At 37.4% G+C, this 18,365-nt stretch overlaps 1 protein-coding gene across 1 annotated transcript in view; it reads right to left on the bottom strand.

Moving 5' to 3' along the window:
• MACROD2 (mono-ADP ribosylhydrolase 2) overlaps positions 1-18,365 on the bottom strand; it is a gene marked incomplete at its 3' end in the record, with an annotated part of 798,315 nt that overhangs the window by 530,049 nt on the left and 249,901 nt on the right. Inside the window, exon 4 of the mRNA XM_031062830.1 lies at positions 9,437-9,553. Within this exon, the coding sequence (XP_030918690.1) occupies positions 9,437-9,553 (117 nt within the window). The remainder of the gene's footprint in view (positions 1-9,436; positions 9,554-18,365) is intronic.

Raw genomic sequence — 18,365 nt, 5'->3', positions numbered from 1 at the left:
ATGTGGAGCTTCCCCAATTCTGTCGGAGGATTAAAATTGAATAATGCAGCTGTTAAAACAAAAATGCTTCAATAGGAGCTGTTGTGTTCATGGGTACTTCAAACAGTTTACAGTCTTGTCTTGATGACCTGCTGTTTACAGTCCAGGAAGACTATGAGATATTTAAACAATCTTCTTATTGTATTCTTACTTTCTCAAAACCAACCCACGTGTTTTAATTATAATGAAAACATTGTATAAAATTATACTGAAAGTGTAGTCAGAAAGTTGCAAAAAGAAAAAAAAAAGTGATCCAGACAGACATAGCTATAATCAGATATCAAAGGGGTTATTTTTAGTGTTGCAAAGCATTTTACATTTATGAATTTATTTATTTATTTATAAGCCTTGGAAAGCTACCAGCTATTTTTATTGAAAATCTAAATAGGAAACATACATAGAAGAGTGCAGTAATGCTCCAACACATTGTCATGTTAAAATATGAAGATTGTCAGGCATTTCTCTGTCCATCTCTCTGACATATCACTAGGAAATATGAGAATTCAAACCACTGTGTTAAAGGAAATTCAGTATAACTCACTTTCCCAAGGAGACAGAAGAGAGAGTCATATCACGACAAATAGCTAAGCAAGAGTATGTAAGAAGATGTAATTCAAAGTTGGTGACAGTTGTTTAATTAATAATTTCTTCTAGCTTCTTACTGCATAAATTATATGATACAAATGATATGCAGCAACAAACCAACACATGGACAGAAACAGGCATAAAATGTTGATGTTGGGAGTATTAGATCTTTCATGAATACAGTTTCCTCCTAAACCTAGTCCTAGAACTATTACCAGTCTCTTGGAGTACTGATGAGTCTTTTAAGTCACAGTTTGGGTTTTCTGTTAACATTTAAATGCATCCAGAAAAGTCTAAATCCCAGATCAGAGTGACTGCTGTACCCTGCAGATGATGGATCCCAAAGCTCCTCTGTATTCCCAGCAGTGAAACTTCAGCCCAACTCCAGCAAGCTGAGAACCCCGTGCTGCAATCATTAAAAACTTCTCCAAGTAGTCTGAAAATGGCCCCAAATGAGCCACATCCAGAATCTAGTTTTTCTTACCAGCTAATAATCTAGAAGATATTACCATCTACTCAGAGAATAAATGGTACAGCACTTGCAAGCCATGCAATGGTGTAAATAATCTGCAATCCTGACCAGCTTGCACAGAGCTACAGACGTACAGTAACATAACTGTGTCCCTTCCATCACTTGCTTTGGCTTTTTTATGTTTGAAAAAGGGAAAAAATCACTGATCGTGACTCAAGAATCTTCATAAATATCATCAAAAACTCACAAATTCCAAAAAAGGCAGAAATTAATCTGAAAATTATAAGAAATGAAAAAAAAATCCCTAGTGAATGGTCTTCAACTTGCATGAAAAGTCAAACAAAACGTTAAGAAAAAAATCTGTGTGAAGGCCGTATTAAGAAAAGGGAGATGCTATCAGAAACTAGAATAAAGGGGGAACAAATTTCTAGTGCTGAACAGCAACAACAACAAAAATCCACGTGAATTTCATCCCCATACTTGAAGGCAAAACATCCTCAGTGATGTTCTCTTTTCACCAGTAGTGAAACAGCATCCTCAATATATAAAATAAAACCAACTTTATTTCTTATTACTATCTGATTAATCAGTATTTAGATTCCTTCCTACAGCAATTAAAATATTATTTATACCCTATAGTTTCACACCTGCTGTTTTCTTCCTAAAGAGAAATGTTTCAACTGCTTGGCTTTAGTTTTCACAAAAAAAAACAACCCTAAGTACATAGATTAAAACATTGTTGCATGGAACAGCCTCAAAATTCCTCTGCTGAGTGAAACAAAGATCTTTTAAAAATCATTTTACATAACCTTCTCATCCTATCTACTTAAGCCTGGTCTCAATCAATTACATTACAGATGAAGAACTCACACAACAGTCCTGCTTTTTGTCTGTATTATTACTTCAAAATATAATCAGAAAAAAAAAACAACACCAAATTAACAACTTTAAACCTCAACTGCAAGGTTTGTGGGTAAGTGAAGGAAAACTCCAAAAAAATCACAGCACCTCTCAGATTCATAATATTCCTTCTGCTTTATTTCAAAATAGTAGAAAGAAAATCTTTATTTATTACTTATGATCTGATTACTTCCATTTGCAAATAATTTGTCATATTTTTGGCTGGGTAATGTGCAGTTTCAGCACAAAAAAGAATCCTATTCTTTGCTTTCAAGAAAGAAAATCAGGCTGCACTGTTTTTAAAACATTCCAGCTACAATCATATAATTATTCTTAATCTGAAGGAATGATATGAAGGTAATGACCTCTGAGGGGCTCCAATTTTAAACCTTTTTGTTACTCCAGGGAAATAGAGGATCAGCAGTTAGTGTTCTGATTCCAGCCCCAGGCCTGTGCCAACACACTTTATAAGCTAAATCCAGGTTTGGGAGACAGGCTGCATATTTTTCAGAGACTAACCCGGCATAAATCACAAAGTGCCAACACACTATGAGGTTAATGTTGTGTTTTACTACAGTAAGCAATTTCTATCACCATTTAAAACGAGACAAGCAAAATTCAGGCAGACAAAATCTCATGCATCAAAGATTAATTTTCAAGTACTGAGCATTGGCTTTGGCTACTGAGGGAACATATTAGAGTGGGAGCAGCAACCACTGCACTTAAAGGAGTATAAATATCTCCATTCTAACCCCTTCTCCTTGTCAGCTCACTGTAGTGATGAGAATTCTGTTTATTTTTCATGCAATAGACTTTTCCATCTTTTTATTATTATTTGAGTAAAAAGGACCAACTATACCCAAGTATGGAGGAAATAAAATATATTAGCCTTAAGGGGCACAACACCCTTCTTCAGTGCCAACATACCTGAGGAATGACTCCACACCACCAGTGTGCAAAGGCATATTCCAGCAAATTCTTTTGCACCTAATTAGGAGACATTTTAAATAGTACCTTGCACATGAATTAAGCATTAGGCAAGAGTTTACACCTTGTAACTCACTCTCTGTTCCATCAAGGGGGTTTCCAGACAGTGCTGGATGCTCATGCCAAGCAACCGTGATAAACAGTGCAGGCTGCTGTCCCCAAAACACCATCCTGCAAACTCAGTTCTGTGACTGCTTCCAGTAACACTGAAAATCAGACCTTTGCAGAAAATGTAGCTGTCCAGAATTAGAGAAGTAAAGCCAGGGAGGGAAATTCATGGCATCAGGTTTCCACCGCCTGCTATTTTTACAACATATTAACACACACATTGTATTTTTGCCAATGGTGGACCCAATTACTGAGCAAATGGTTCAGGGCTCCACTAAAATTTCTCAGTGCCCACTTCGGTCCTGGAGTTCAGTATTCAGTGACCACACTACAACAAGCAATGCCCAGAAGAGGAGGATTTAGATTTAGCAGTGAGGATCGATAGTAAAACCCTTCCTTTAGCCACAACGCATACATTTGTAACCAAACAATTAGATGTGAAACGACAGCTTCCAGCAGAGCATGCCATGAGTTAACCACAGCATGACACTGCAGAGAACACTGACAAACACACACTTGGGTCCATTCACAAATTAAATTTTAAAGAATCTATGCATTAAAAAAAATGTCTATGAGCTAGGCTCAAATCCAAGGACAAAGACTGTATGCTCTTGTGATGGAGGATTCTTGCTGATTCATAACCTCTGGTAGCTACAGCACTTGTCTCTTTTATTCCCAAACTGATGACAGAGCCTGCACAGACTTGGAAGAGAAAGAGATCTTTGAACTTGTTTAGCTGAAGTAAATAAATGCATTCCCCATCATCCCCAGGAGTCCTAACTTCTCCCTTTTCATAGGTGTGTGGGGGTGTATGTAAGGAGGAGACAAGATACACAGCTTTACAATAAACCCTCTCTAAAATCTAAGGAGGTTTTAAGGACCAAAGAAGTAATCATTAATACTTCCCTTCCAACACATTGACAGTATAGGCATATATGTGAGTGTTCATGGTGAATACAGCAGGTCATTAAAATGACTGGAGCCAATTAGATCAAATTAAAACACAATAAAGACATGACTTCACTTACTTTCAAAATGGTCTTAAAATACATAATATGATCTTATTAAAAAACCTTTGTAACCCAGAAACCACTCAGAAGAAAAACACATAAATATGTGGTAAGTGGTTTTGTTAACTATAAAAAAACCTTCCCCAAAGGAAACTGGAAAAGAAAAATATCTCTCAAGAAAAGGGGTCTCAGACCTTTGATTAGTATTGACTTGCTTTGCTTAATTTTCAAATTGGTTTTTAATGTATCAGCAATGACAATGATTTAAAGGGACGGGAAAGAGCTGCTGCAGCTCAGGAAATCCTTGTGTTTCTCCAGCTATATACTGCCTTCTCAGGAGGTGTCAGTTTGGGCACAGGGCTGACAATAACGTGAGGCTACTCAACTAAGATAAAGAGTAGAAATACATCCCTGCTGGAAAACTATCATAACTTTCATGAGTTTATATGCTGTTAATGATTGTGTCACCTTAGGCTGTACCTTTTTAACTGAAATTTCATCAAAATTCCATCAATTAGGCATCAACTGTGGGAGAAGATCAAGAATCTTGACCAATTGAGAGTTAGTAGCCAAGTCAGTCTTCTCTAAGCAATCCTGTCTTGTCCACATATTGTTCACTTTTACACCTTCCTAATTTCCAGACATATTTTCAATTCCCAGACTTACCTTTTACCAGAATAAATATGGAGGTAGCAAACTGAGCAACCATCAGAATGATGCAGAGGAAAGCAACTTTTCAAGCCTCATATATCAGAAATTTAGAATCATTTGAAACCAAACATGTACTGTTTTATAAACAAGGTAATAAAAACAAGTAAACAAATTTCTTTGTGGAATCCTGGAAATCTGAAAAAATTCCTTGAACATTATACCCCATGCTTCCAACTGGTCAGTTTTGTAGTGCAGTAGAGTTTTGGAGTTCCATTTCTACATAAATCAACCTTTTAATTACAGCTTTGCAACTGATGTCCAAGAAAATTTAGAGATTTAAAAATCAGTACCATTACAGCCTTACTTTAAAATAATATCCTGCAAATATTCATCTTCTAAAGACTGGAAATTACGTCTACATAACAGTAGCACACTTTTTAATCTCTACTTTTTAATCTCCACTTCTTAATCTGATTAAACAAATTTAAAAGACGATTCCTCCTACTGTGTTTAATACTAGCACTTCTCCTAACTACTTATTTCACAGCAGGAACTGTCTCTGAGAGCACATCCACATTATTACTCCAGGCTGATCTTGGACCAGAAGACTTCCTATATATGCTATTTACTCAGGGACTGTGCTTAAAGCACTAAAAATGTCAAGCAAACAGAAAAAAAATTTCTAAATATTATAGATTTATTATGAACATAAACCATTGTATTAGAAACTGCCTAGCAAGGTGTCTCCACCAAAAGTCCATCTTTTAGATTTACTGATGGTTGGTTCTATCCCATATTAGAGGCTGTAAGATTTTATTTTCCTAGATTTAGGAGTTTTACTATCAGACATTTTTCAGAAAAAGAAAGAAAATGTTATTGGCCTTGGTAACAAGAGAAAAAAGTTAGTTTGGGGGTCCTTTCCTGCCTAGGTCAGGGTACCACAGGCCTGTGCTGGTTTGCAATTGTTTTTAGGCCTGTTAAATACCAGGCAGAATGGGACTGTAATTTTTAATGTGTCCTGACAGGGTCCTTTTTATAGTGAACCTCTGCAGCAGATAACAATCCACAAAGCTGTTATGGACCCCGCGTTCCAGCCATAAACACAATTTACATCCAGCCCATTTTCTGCCAGCAGAGCCAACTGAGACTATTAATCAAATGAGAAAGAAAACAAGCATTAGTAGAGCTTTAAACAGATACTGTTCATCTGTTATTTAAAGCATGTCAGTATCAGAGTACTGCTCAATGTTTGAAGATCAGCTGTACAATATTTAGAATGAACTGTTCTTTAAAAGGAACAACAATATGAAGTACAGAAGTTAAATAATTGATGATCAGTCTGGGACAGCTTTAAAGGAAACTAAGAGCAAAAAAGCACTGCCTTTTTCAGCCCTCCAAAGCACTATGGAAACTTGGGTGCCTGCATAGGTGTTTGCTGAAAAACAACAATAGATGACATCAACCAAATTATGCATTCAGCAAATAACTTGGTTGGCATTTGGGGGGGCTTTGTGTAGGCTTTTGCAGTACAGGAGGCAGATGGTGATTACACTGATTTCTGTAAAACTGTACTGAATGTTACATTAACTGGTAATTAGAAAACTCAGTTTGACTTCCTTCCTATTTTCAAACAGAATACTTTTTGGCATGAAAAGTTCATAAAGAAACATCTCCAGGCCACAGACATGTTAATCTTGGTCTGTTCACATTATTACAATAAGGAGCCAAGGAAAATTATGAATTATTGTATGTGTCCTCTCTCTGAACATTTGCTGTTACTTGTGTACTTCACAAACTGATTTCTGACTCAGATGCACCAAGAACAAGTCACAGAAAGCCAGCCTATACACTAAATCTTTGCATTTTTCAGTCAGATATTATTTTTTCAATTTTTTCACTATGAAGAAGTTATTTGTCAGACATGTTCTTGTTTAACCTAAGCAAATATAGCAAAGTACTCAATAAAAATACAATACATCATAAAGGAGATGGCCAGAGTGGTTTTTATTTACCAACTACTACCTTCCTAACAAAGAATACCTTCCCTTTGGTGCCAAACTTAATCCCAGCTTCCTCCAAGTCATTTATAAAACAAAGCAATATGCTGCACAATTTTTGAATAGTAAACCTTTTTTACTATGGAGTCCTTGCTGAAACCCAAGTCCTGCATCAGACAGCACACACAGGCTGCTGCATCTCAGAGCAGCTTTGCTGAATTCAGCAAACTGTTTCCAAGCAAAGCATTTCAGCATCAAGAACTTGAAATGGGAAAATCCCAGGGGTAGGAAACAAAATTGTAACATTTTAGAATTCTGTTAAGTAATAAAAAACTCCACCCAAACACAACAATTCATCATGCTAAGAAATGCATTTTACGTTTACTACTATAATTGTCTGTCCAACTACAGTCACAAGAAGAACAGACAATAGAATAAATAATTCACGACTCAAAAAAGTGTTAACTGATTATTGTAGTTGCTCCCCTACCCACAAACAGATCAATAAAAAGCAAACTGCTTGTGAAAGTTGGAAGTTAGCAGTCAACCATAACCTTCAGTAAACTGCTGGCACACAACCTTGCCTCACAGCAGATCTGGATGGGAGAGTCTGGACCTCCTTTCACAGCACTGCTTTCCTCAGGAAAGGCAAATGCAAAATAGTTCCCACAGTTAAACTGTCACACCATTAAGACAAAGTGACAGAGAGTGACAAAAGAGATCCAGTAGCTTTATAGCTCTCTAAAATATGAAACCAGTCTTGACTGCTTGATCACTTTCAGATGAATGGTTTAAAAGGTACAATAATTTAATGAGCCCACAAACTAAAGCTTATAGAAGCAAAAGTAAAAGAAAACAACAGTTGGTGAGAACACAAATATATTTTCAGGAAAAAAAATTAAAAATCAAGAGTTTTAAATTCTCAGCCTCTGCATGAAAATTGTATGTTTCCCTCCCTGTGCCTGTTGATGTTAAAGGTATCCTTTCCCCTTCTCAGGTCGATGCATGATCAAATACAAAAAGACATGGCTTTGATGCCGTTTCAATTTCTAAGGATACTGATTAAGAAGAATATTGGCTTTTCCCCATGCCTGGTTACAGGTTTTATTTCCAACTTCAAGTGATAATGGGTTTTCTAATTGTTTTGTTTATTGCTCTTACACAAAGAACTAAGATTTTCCTATAACCTTCAAACAGGATCCCGTTTTTCAAATCTAACTCAAGCAGCCCCTTGAACTGCTGCAAGATTTAAAGGGAGGTCACACCTCAGACATGACCCTTCCTCTTTCTAACACACATCAGTTGTCTTGATACTTTGTATTTCATTTCTATCATTAAAATACATGGGAGGAATAATGCACCTACTGATGAGCAGCTTTTCTGTCCATCCAGAGTTACTTTTTGGTTAAAGGGGAAGAATTAAACATTAACCATCCCCAGAAGAGTAAATTATGATGCGTCATCCAATAATCCCTTTTATGGGAACCTGGTCATGATCTGAGCCATATACAAACCCAAGCTAACAACCACATTGAACTTCCTCAACAATTTCCCTGACCTATAGCCAAATTAGCCTTTCATAAATGGCCATTACCATGTGGTAAAACTACATATAAAATACAGCAAAGTTTTCCCACACATAGAAATTACCACTGTTGAGGAAATAACTGGAAACTCTCATCACTGTCATCATAGAAAGAGCAAAAAAATTACTGGGAAAACAATTTTCCAATTTACCTAAGACATTAAGGACTACTGGAGCCTAGAGAGATACCTGCTACTGCAGCCAGTATTTGATTTTACATGGCAGTTAAGAGAGATCTACATATTACTGAATGAACCACGTTCCTGCTGCAGCCTACATATCCCAAAAACAACAAAAAAAAGAGCGTTGAATTGTAGTTATATGTAGTCTGCAATGCTTTTTGGTATTTGTATCTTCATGTCTCAATATACTATTCTGTAAGATCCTAATTTTCAAAGATTTCCTACTTTTTATTCTCACATAATGGACTGGTGGACCAATGTGCTGTGAAAGTGTTAGTGTTTTGCAAGACAAGCTCAACATCTACACGACACAGTCAAATAACCAGCTTCCTACTTGAAATAGGAGGAAAATTTTTGACAATTCCACTTTCAAAGTGCACAAACATTCCAGCACTGAGCTGCACTCTGTCGAAAGCTAAAGTGTGACAGATGCCTTCACAGTAATTGCCAATCAGACACTACACAGCGGCTGAAAATACAATACATCACTTTGATCTCCTGGGCCCTCAAAGTATTCACAATCAAGGAATCAGCATGAAGAACATCAAATATGCAACATTTCAAAAAACTGTCTCCGCGGAACTTAAATATGATAATGTATATTTTGTTCATATTTCATAAAGCATTTCCAATCCTTTATTATGCATATGAAAGGATAGGTTCTAGCTTGCAAAAAATAAACATGAAAGATGCTTTATATTTTAGAGACATGTAAGTTTTCATCGCATAACATAGGTGAAATAATCATTTAGAAAAGCCTGAATTGCTTTGAGGGGAAGACATTATTACAGAACATGCTTAATTAAGTCCCACTGCTAATTGTGTAAAATGAATACCCCGTTGAATTAGACTGCAGGGAAATGAACCGTGCACATCAGCAGCACGTGCTGGAAACAAGAACAGAGGAAGGTTTGACTTACATTTGGCAGGTAGGTCGTATCCACAGGTGATTTTGGCCTGTCCAGTCTCACAGCCACTCAGGTTGCGACACTCAGCAACCAAGCAGGGCCCAGCAGCTCGGTGAATGCAGCCATCCACTGCAAAACAAGCCCAGAACCCAGAATTTATTAAAAGCCAGTTTTTATGTTGCCTTTACTCACGGTCATAAACATTTACTGCCCATTTTTACACCCAGAGCCCAGACCAACTGATCTGTAAGTTGATATCTAAATATATACAATTTTTTCTTTTGATGGAATTAGTCAGGGAGTTTTGCAAAACCATAATGTTTAGCCAACTTCTGCTAATTAAAAAGCAAACATCCAGGAAATGTGAAGTAGAATAGAAGTTTCAGTATTAGAAAAGGATCTTACTGAAGGCTCTAAGAAATTCTCACGACAAATTATGAAAAGAATTTGATCCCCATCTAAATGCCAAACTTTCTTTTACAACATACCTCTGATACCTCTACAACTGTGCAGGTCATTTAATGTCACCATGCTACTAACACCTTACATAAAAATTCCAAGAAACAATGCTTATTGGTTTGAAATATAAGAAATACCCACTTCTGAGCTTTTTTAATTTTTTCCTTTTTTAAAATTTTGCAGTATTCACGCAATATTTTGGAGTTAATTAAAAAACAATTACTAAAGGTTGCAATTGCAGCTAAGTATGCAAGAAAATTCATAGAGTGCATAGATCTTATTACCCTCAGGAGCCAGCAAAAGAATAAAACAAGGCTGCTGGCACAGCAATTCTGCCTTCTCAACATGCAATCCAAGAAATCATTTAGTGTAATTATAGCAAAAAGTTTGAGAAAAAGGAAAGAAAATAATAAAGGAATTAGTGTATGCATGAACATATTCACTAGAGTAAAGCCCTAATTCGGCAGCAACTATGGAGTTCAACCAGAAGAAATAATCTTCACATAAACTACAACATCAACTCAAAAGGTAAAATAAACTCAAGTATAAAGGCTAAACAAATACTTATAGAGCTAAGGAAGGAAGAATCTGTATGAACATAGTTTAAGATTTATTTCAGATTTTATTTCAGATTTAACTAGTTCAAACTTAGAGCTGTGCCCTGCAGCAGGTTTGAAGCAGTTAAACCCGAACAGGTTTGGAAAGCCAAGGGGGGATGGGTTTTTAAGAGATTCACATCACCTGGTCATAGCAGGGGCTGTGTAGCTTCCTACAGGCTCCCATTTGGGCAACCCATGGCACTCTGTGTTCCCACCAACCATGCAGAGCCCACTGGGGAAACTCCCTCCCCCTGGATGAAACAATGGCTGTCCTCTCCACCTTCAGGCCATAACAGGTTTTATGAGGTGTTGAGTATTTCCTGAAGTCAGGCAGTGCCAGGTGGGGAGGCAGATAACATCTTCAAATGGATGAAACTCTTCTGCTAAGTGTTAAAAACCTGATTGTCCTTTCTGAGGAGCTCTATACCAGAGTTCATGTTCAGGTGACACCGTAAAATTGGATGAGCAGTTCCTTGCAATACTCCATGCCCATTCTGGTCACTGTTTTTTTAAAATGGCTTTCTGTAGTACTTTATATTAGCAAAATACAACTATAGAATCATGTGATACTGCACTTTCAATGAAATTTTCTAAAATTGTTTATTGAAAAGACCATGGATGCCAAGCCACCAGCTGCAAGCACATTGCAAATTCTCTGTCCCAAGACACCAAAGCTTCTTATTCTACCTCAGCTGAACTTTTGTTTTTAACTTACCCAAAATCTCTGCTCAACAGACTCCAAGATGCTAGTGCTAGAATAATATTTTGTAAAGGGAAGAAAGAATGTTTGAAATCTGTGCTGTGCTCATAATATCCAGTTTAATTGTTTTAACCTAATTACCAAATGCTTTTCCACATCAAGCAGGATAAGTAAAGTATGCGTTGAAACCTCAAGATAATTTTAAAAGCACCACCACAATCTCTACCAACCTTAGCACTTCCTGAGACACCAACACAAAAACAGCACAGATGCTTAGGACTAGCACTTTCTCCATGATTCTTTACAGAGGAAGAAGTCCTTAGGAAGACTGGACAAGGACTCAAGTCCATGCAAGGATTTGCTTGGTGGCTGACAAATCATTCCCACCCCTGAGGTCCTTCCTGTCCCCGCCAGTTCAGCACTTTCCTTTGAGCAGTGACTGTGCAAGGCTCAGCTGCTCTCTCCACTGCATAAACCAACCTCTTCTTCCTCAAACTCCACTCACTTTGGCCCAAGTCCAGCTCAGAGCACAGCCAAACAACAGGATGGAAGGAAAGGATGGTTTCCTTCTGCAGAAGGAAACCATCGCCTCTGCCAGGGAAGTGGAAGCACAGGTTTGCCACGTCAAACCTGTGGTGGATTAAAATACCCCAAATCAGCATTCCATGGGTCAGAGCAGCTGTGATCACACAGGGGGACCCAGCTCCCCATCTATAACCCCTCTCATGTTGGAAGGGTGCTCTTAATGCAAATATAGCTAGGATAAAGATGGTCTATCAGTAGCTTCCTGATTCCATACGTCTGTGTCCAACCTTTATAAGCAAAGAAGCTCCAGAAGGATGAAAGAAAAATGAAAAAAAATTGAATTCTTAAGAGAGAAAAATCAATTCTATCACAACCAATCCTGACATATGACAAGGAAAATGGAAGACATCTGCCAGAATGGAACAAGTAGACATGCATACTTCCCTTATAAAGGTGGCACAAGAGAAAATGATTGAATACTCCAGACAGGCTTAGATGGAAAAGCAGAAATTAGCATTTGATATACTTCAGTGACTGATGACAGGGAAGAATGAAAGGGGGGGTGGGAAGGGGGAGAACAGTACCAACAAAATCAAAACCCAAAAACCAAACCACCCAAAACTTTCATAATAACCTCATTTTCCTATCATACTTCATTAAATACATGAATAGAGAAGACCTCTGGTCTATGCAGCATTTTTTATTTCATAACTCAATAACTCATGCCAGAAATACTCTATGTTTCAAATAATATATTCACTTCAGGACTATTTTGAAATATATTGCCAAATATGAGCACTCTGATTAACACAAAGTAAGATAATTGCCAAGGTAGATTGAGTAGATTGACAAATCTAAATGTGATTCTTCAGCCTCTGCTACAACATGTCTTAGCCATATTAGTTAAGAAAAAAGAGAAACATGGAACAGGCATGTACAAAATATTTACATGAGATATTCTGTTTTCTGGAGGTGTGTAGCAGCTAGTAACATCAGTGTACAGAGAAACAAGCACTATTAACAGGGAAACTTAGTTAAAATTACAGATAATAATAACCTCAGGAGTGAAAAATTATGGTCAAAGACATTTTGTTATTTTGTACTAATGATGAAGAAATTTACACCATAATAATGGCGTGCTGCCAAATTAATAGGAAAGTGAAAAGCCCTCGATATATTGGTTTCAGGTAGTTCATCTGTATTTTCAGTTTGCTATATAGATGCTCATCTGCATTATTCCAAACAGATCTGGAAAACATTGGAAAATGTTTTCATCTGGAAACATCTGGAAACCATATCCCACTGTTCATCGTAAAACTGGCTGAAAAACCCAGTCAAATCTGATTTAGCATCACATGACAGTGACAAAGAATTGTGCTTTATCACTGCTTTCTACAATCAATAAAAAATGTGATTTCACTTCAAAGCCCTCACTCTTCTTCACAGAGTGCCTTTTTCCTACAGGCTGCCTTCCTGTTCAGGTTTATGGAAATCACACAGATATGCTTTGGGTCGTTTTCATACACAAGTGACCTGCCATTTAAGGTCTATGGGAAAGATGTGGGAAAAATCCCACAGACAAAACTGTCACTCATAACTGAAAGAAATCCGATCTCTGATCTGCATGCTGATCAACTGACAACACTTGAAGGTACTAAAGAGAGGGCTTCTAACCATCCCCCTTGGTACTCTGCTTCTTGAAATTTTGAGTTTCAGGCTTATAAACCAAGCTACTTCAAAGGATTTTTGAGAGCACTGAGTCCTGCCTAGGGCCACCAGTGAGGCAGCAAACACCCATGGGATGGTAGAAGAACACCCTCTTCCCTTCTGCCTCCCATCCCAACAAACTGGTACCCCACAATCTGAGGTCCCTTAAATTCTCTGAAATAGCACACAATACTTTGGCTTTTGAATGACTGCCAAGACTGAATGCAGGTCAACCCATCTTTTGAAAAGTGATCCTGTTACCCAGTGCCTTCATGTGTGGAGAGCCCAGAAAAACTGAGTTTCTGTATTTATTGTTTCACCATGCTTGGGTGGACAAGCACATGGAAGGGGCTTCTCAATTTTGTAGACTGACAAACATGAAGAAGATCTTGAGGGCTGAAAAACAACTGAAGAAATTTCAGATTCATTTCATCTCTATAGTTCAAGTTGTTCATGCTTGTGTAAAGCTATTAAAAGTAGTACTCTAATTTTTTTTTTCCATGAAAAATAATAGCTATTTCATTGCATGCTTCCATAAGTTTCAGGAGCCACTAGGGACAGCGCTTTGTTCTCCCAACAATTCACCAGAAGAAGCTATTAATGAAGAAAAACTATTTCCAAACCTACTGCAGTCAATGACATTGGTTGCACACAGAAGTCAGCTGAAAATAATTGCTTAAAATACATGAACCAAGTCAGGTATCAAAATAAAAACCCTATGCAAAAGGGCAGCATATAAATAACATCATGTTAAACAAAAATATGTAATCTTTGACATCATCTTTCTCCCTATACACTGAAGGATACTAACAGGTGAAATCCTTTCTTAATTAATTTATTGTAAAACAATTGCATTTGTCCTCCAGAATTAAAGGGTTAAAGTTATATAGTAAAAATACTAGCTAATTTAGTGCTATACAATATAGAACAAACCTATTTCTTAGAGAAAATTTCTTAAAATTGCAAATGAAGCAAAAACACAGGAAACACAGAATTAAGGGTATCATGGGATGCTAAAAAAAAAAATAACCTCAGCAAAACTAGCCTTGCAGTGCAGATGGTAATAAAAAGGGTAAGGTAATCTAACACCACAGCAAAAAATACAAACTCCTCCAGGAATAATAAGGCCCAAATTTCTTTTGTGACCTTGTGTGCAAGGCTGAATAAAGTGAAGCTATGATGTAAACAACATATGCAGATTTATAGTGTTACATTTCAAGAACCTATATAGTCTTTTTTCCATAGTAATTATTGTTCTCTGGTGCTTTTCCAGATTTTTCATTTCTTGTTTTCAGCAGGAAATTCCTAAGGTTTGCTTATTTAAGAAAGTCACCTGTGCTTGATATATCTCTGAAGTGGTACTGCTCTTCCACATGGCAAATGCCACGAGTGCATCAAACCAGGATAATGTCACTGCTTTAGATGCACTGCTGGGGACAAAAGAGGAAACTGCACTGTGCACTGTAGGATCTCTGCTACACACACCCTCCTTCTTGTGGACCTTCCAAAAATGCCCATTGCAAGGATGTGTGTGGCAACCAGAAGGAAAACAAACAACAAGAAACAAAAAGACAAAAAGCACCACTCTCCAAAAAACCACCACTGAACCCCCACATAACAAAGAACCAACTCACAATGAAATTCAGCCTCATTCTGCTAAACCAGTGAAGTACCTCTGAAAAGTTCACTGGAGTCAACTCCTGCCAAAGTTGCAACTGTACCTCTGAGACCAATGTCAAGAGGAAATAAATCCTGCCATCAAGAGACAACAGGTGATGCTCTAATGAACAAAGGTGGGGATCTTAAAAAGATTATAACACAGATGCCAGTCAACTGCTAGGAACAGCAGTTTTTATTACTGAGATGGCCTCTGTCATTGGGAAGTTTAATGAACTGGAGATTTTTAATCAATGCACTGGTTTATAGGCCTCAAACATAATTAATTTTAAAAACTTAGCAATTATATAGTACTTCCTGACCAAAATGTCAGCGTTCAAAAGTATGATCTTAACCTTTATCCTTAAAATTCTCCATCTTAAACACAAAAAGCACAGATGAACCATTTCTTTTGAGACGGCTAGTTCCCTGAATTAGGTTCGCATTTCATCACAATCTACATTCACATTCCTTAAATACTCTTAGTTTCAAAAACCCTTAGTGTGTACACCCCATTCAAGATCAAAATGAGACCTACAAGTCTCGATGCTTTAAGTACTGATTACCTAATGTGTCAATCCACATTCTCTGTACAGTGCCCTCCTTTTCTTAAGAATCAACATTCTGAGGCTGCACAATGGGCCTTTCAAGCAGGTAGAATTACAATTGGGGATCCTCCCACCTCCAACCAACCACGCTGCAGAGCAAGTTTAATGAAATAAAATAATAAAACACAATAAAGCATTATTCCAGTAGGTACTGCAAGGAACAAAACGACTCGTAACAAAGCCAGGTGTAAACCTCATTGTAAAGTCAGACATGGGAAACTTGTATTTTGAGTATTGTTTAGTTGAAATCCTATACATTTAGCATTACAAACCACCAGTAATTGCCTGCCACAGTGAAAAGTACTGGGAATTAAATTTTAAAACCTAGTGGTTGTTTTAAGAGAAGGTTGACCTTATCTGGATGCAGTTCACAGTCAAGCATAACAAAAGCAGCTGAAACATCCAACATAATCAATGTCCTTGCCATAAACTGGCAAAGAGCCCATATGGATAAAGAAATCAACAATTCAAAATAAAGCTCACTTGCCCACAAATGTGAAAATTTAAGTGCCCTACATTTATTGTACACAGCCAGCCAATTATTCCTACTTTGACAAAACACAAACCAACAGGAAGCTCACAAATTTTGGCAGATATTTTATTTTAGTTAAATATCTCAGGATACCAGAAACTCATATTAAAAATAAACTAAAAGCCAAGTCAAAGTTGTCCTGTCATGCTGGCAATGATGATTGGCAAATTCCTTCCATAAACAACTAAACAATGAAGAAAGTGTTCGTTTTATCTCACACTTATGACATCATCTTTCTTAGTCTTCGAGTGCTCTGCTCCAATTTTGTAGATGAGAGCTGTAATGTCAATAGGATTCACACTTTTGTCAGCCCACTCAAGCAGCATAAGGGCTCAGAGAACCACGGGGCTGATAAACCTGTCTGAATGTCACACTTTTGGCAAGAAAAAACAGTAGGAAAGGCTCCAATAGTGCTTTTCCAGTTTTTCCCAGTCCAAACTGCTGACATTAAGGCATGTGTGAAGGAGCCATTCACTTCCTTTTAATTGTGTTAGTGTTGAGACACCTGACATGCCACACTTTTCCAGATGGAAAGGAGACAGCTAAGCCCTACATACAGCGAGCACAAAAATTGCTTGTTGTTGTTTACTGAGGAAGGAAGTGATAAATCTGGAGAAATTCAGGTTACTCTGTGCTATTAAACCAAGCTCAGCACACACTCCTCCCAACCTGCTCCCCCAGCTTCCCAAAAAAGCTATTAAGAAGGTGCAAGTTGTTTTGGGTGGTATCACGCTGAAGAAATGGGTCTGGCCACTCTGAAATCCTTTCCTCAGCCTCCTGGGCAGCCACAGTACTTTGTTTCCAGCTGGATACTGCACAGATTGGAAAGACAACAAAGGTTTATCTGCATTTCATTGCTAAGACGCCTACTTTGTCCTGGATTTTTGCTCATGTTACCGTGCTATTATTACATGACTGTCATTTTTTAGTAAATATCCATAGCATTGCCTTCAAAATGTCTCTGAACCCCTCTTTGCCATGATGGCTATTGAAGACATTGGGCTACTACTGTCATACCAAGCTCTGTCTGGTGCATTGAACTGTGGATTCTCTTCTTCTTCCTGCACAGTTCAGACACATTAGGTTTAACTCAGAGAAAGGCTAAATGAACAAGAATCTGATAATAAGATAAAAAGCATGTCTTATAGGGCAATGAAAATCAGATTTTAGTTTTAAAAAGCTATTTACTGATGCTCTGATGTTGCAATAAAGAACACAGAAATGGACAAACTGGTATGATTTGCTGTCCATCTGTCTCAGCAACCTATGCCACTTGATGGCCAAAGAAAATGCTTGAAACAAGATGGCAAGATCAGAGAAAGAAATTACCAGGGCATCCACAGCACTGGAAAATCACAAACATGAGAAATGTCTTTTCTGTATGACTATGGCCTTGCTTTTTATCTTGTGGTTTTGCCAATTTTTGGTTTGGTGGTTTTTTTGGTTTTGGGCTGGGAGTTTCTTTTGAGTGTTTTCTAAATGACTTAGACTCAAGTACATTTTTGAATTTGTATCTTCCAATCTTATGTAGTCTTCTGCCAATGCAGACAAGGAAATTAATACCACAGGTTATTCTAAGAAAAGGCATTTGCTAACCTAGAAAACAGAATGATAATAGAAAAACTTTCTATAATCCTTAAGGAAGTTTTTTGTTTAGGGGCTTTTTCCCCCTCATTTACAACACATAGAGACAAGTGCTTCTCTGTTGACTGATATTTATTTTCCTTTAGATTTTTTGTAATTCATCTTTTTCTCCTCTGTACATTTCAGCATTTTAGAGCTCAGCACAAGAAGATAGGAGACTGCAATGGTGTGCTACATTACTTATAAATGTTTCAAAAATTCTAAGTGCACGGGCCGGTCACAGCAGATGAATTGTATTAAGCCAGAATAGATATTTGCATATTTGGAGTACAGTTATTAAGCAGTCATCGTGCAATGATTATACAAATTTATTCACTACAATCAGCCAGCAGCTGACAGGCACAGGTCAAGGATTTAGATGGAGCAGGCTATCAAGTAATAATTATAAAATGACTGTGTGAAAGGAGGACTTATAACTGTGATGCATCCTCACAGCCCAAAAGGCTTTTGGCATGTCATTCCAGAGAATTTTAAAGGTATAGTGAAAATTAAAAAACAAAAAAAAGTATAA

This window comes from Geospiza fortis, unplaced genomic scaffold (assembly GCF_000277835.1).
Source record: "Geospiza fortis unplaced genomic scaffold, GeoFor_1.0 scaffold185, whole genome shotgun sequence".
In the NCBI taxonomy this organism is placed as follows: Eukaryota; Metazoa; Chordata; class Aves; order Passeriformes; family Thraupidae; genus Geospiza; species Geospiza fortis.
The sequence above is the reverse complement of the archived record's forward strand: the minus strand, read 5'-3'. Positions and strand labels throughout refer to the sequence as shown.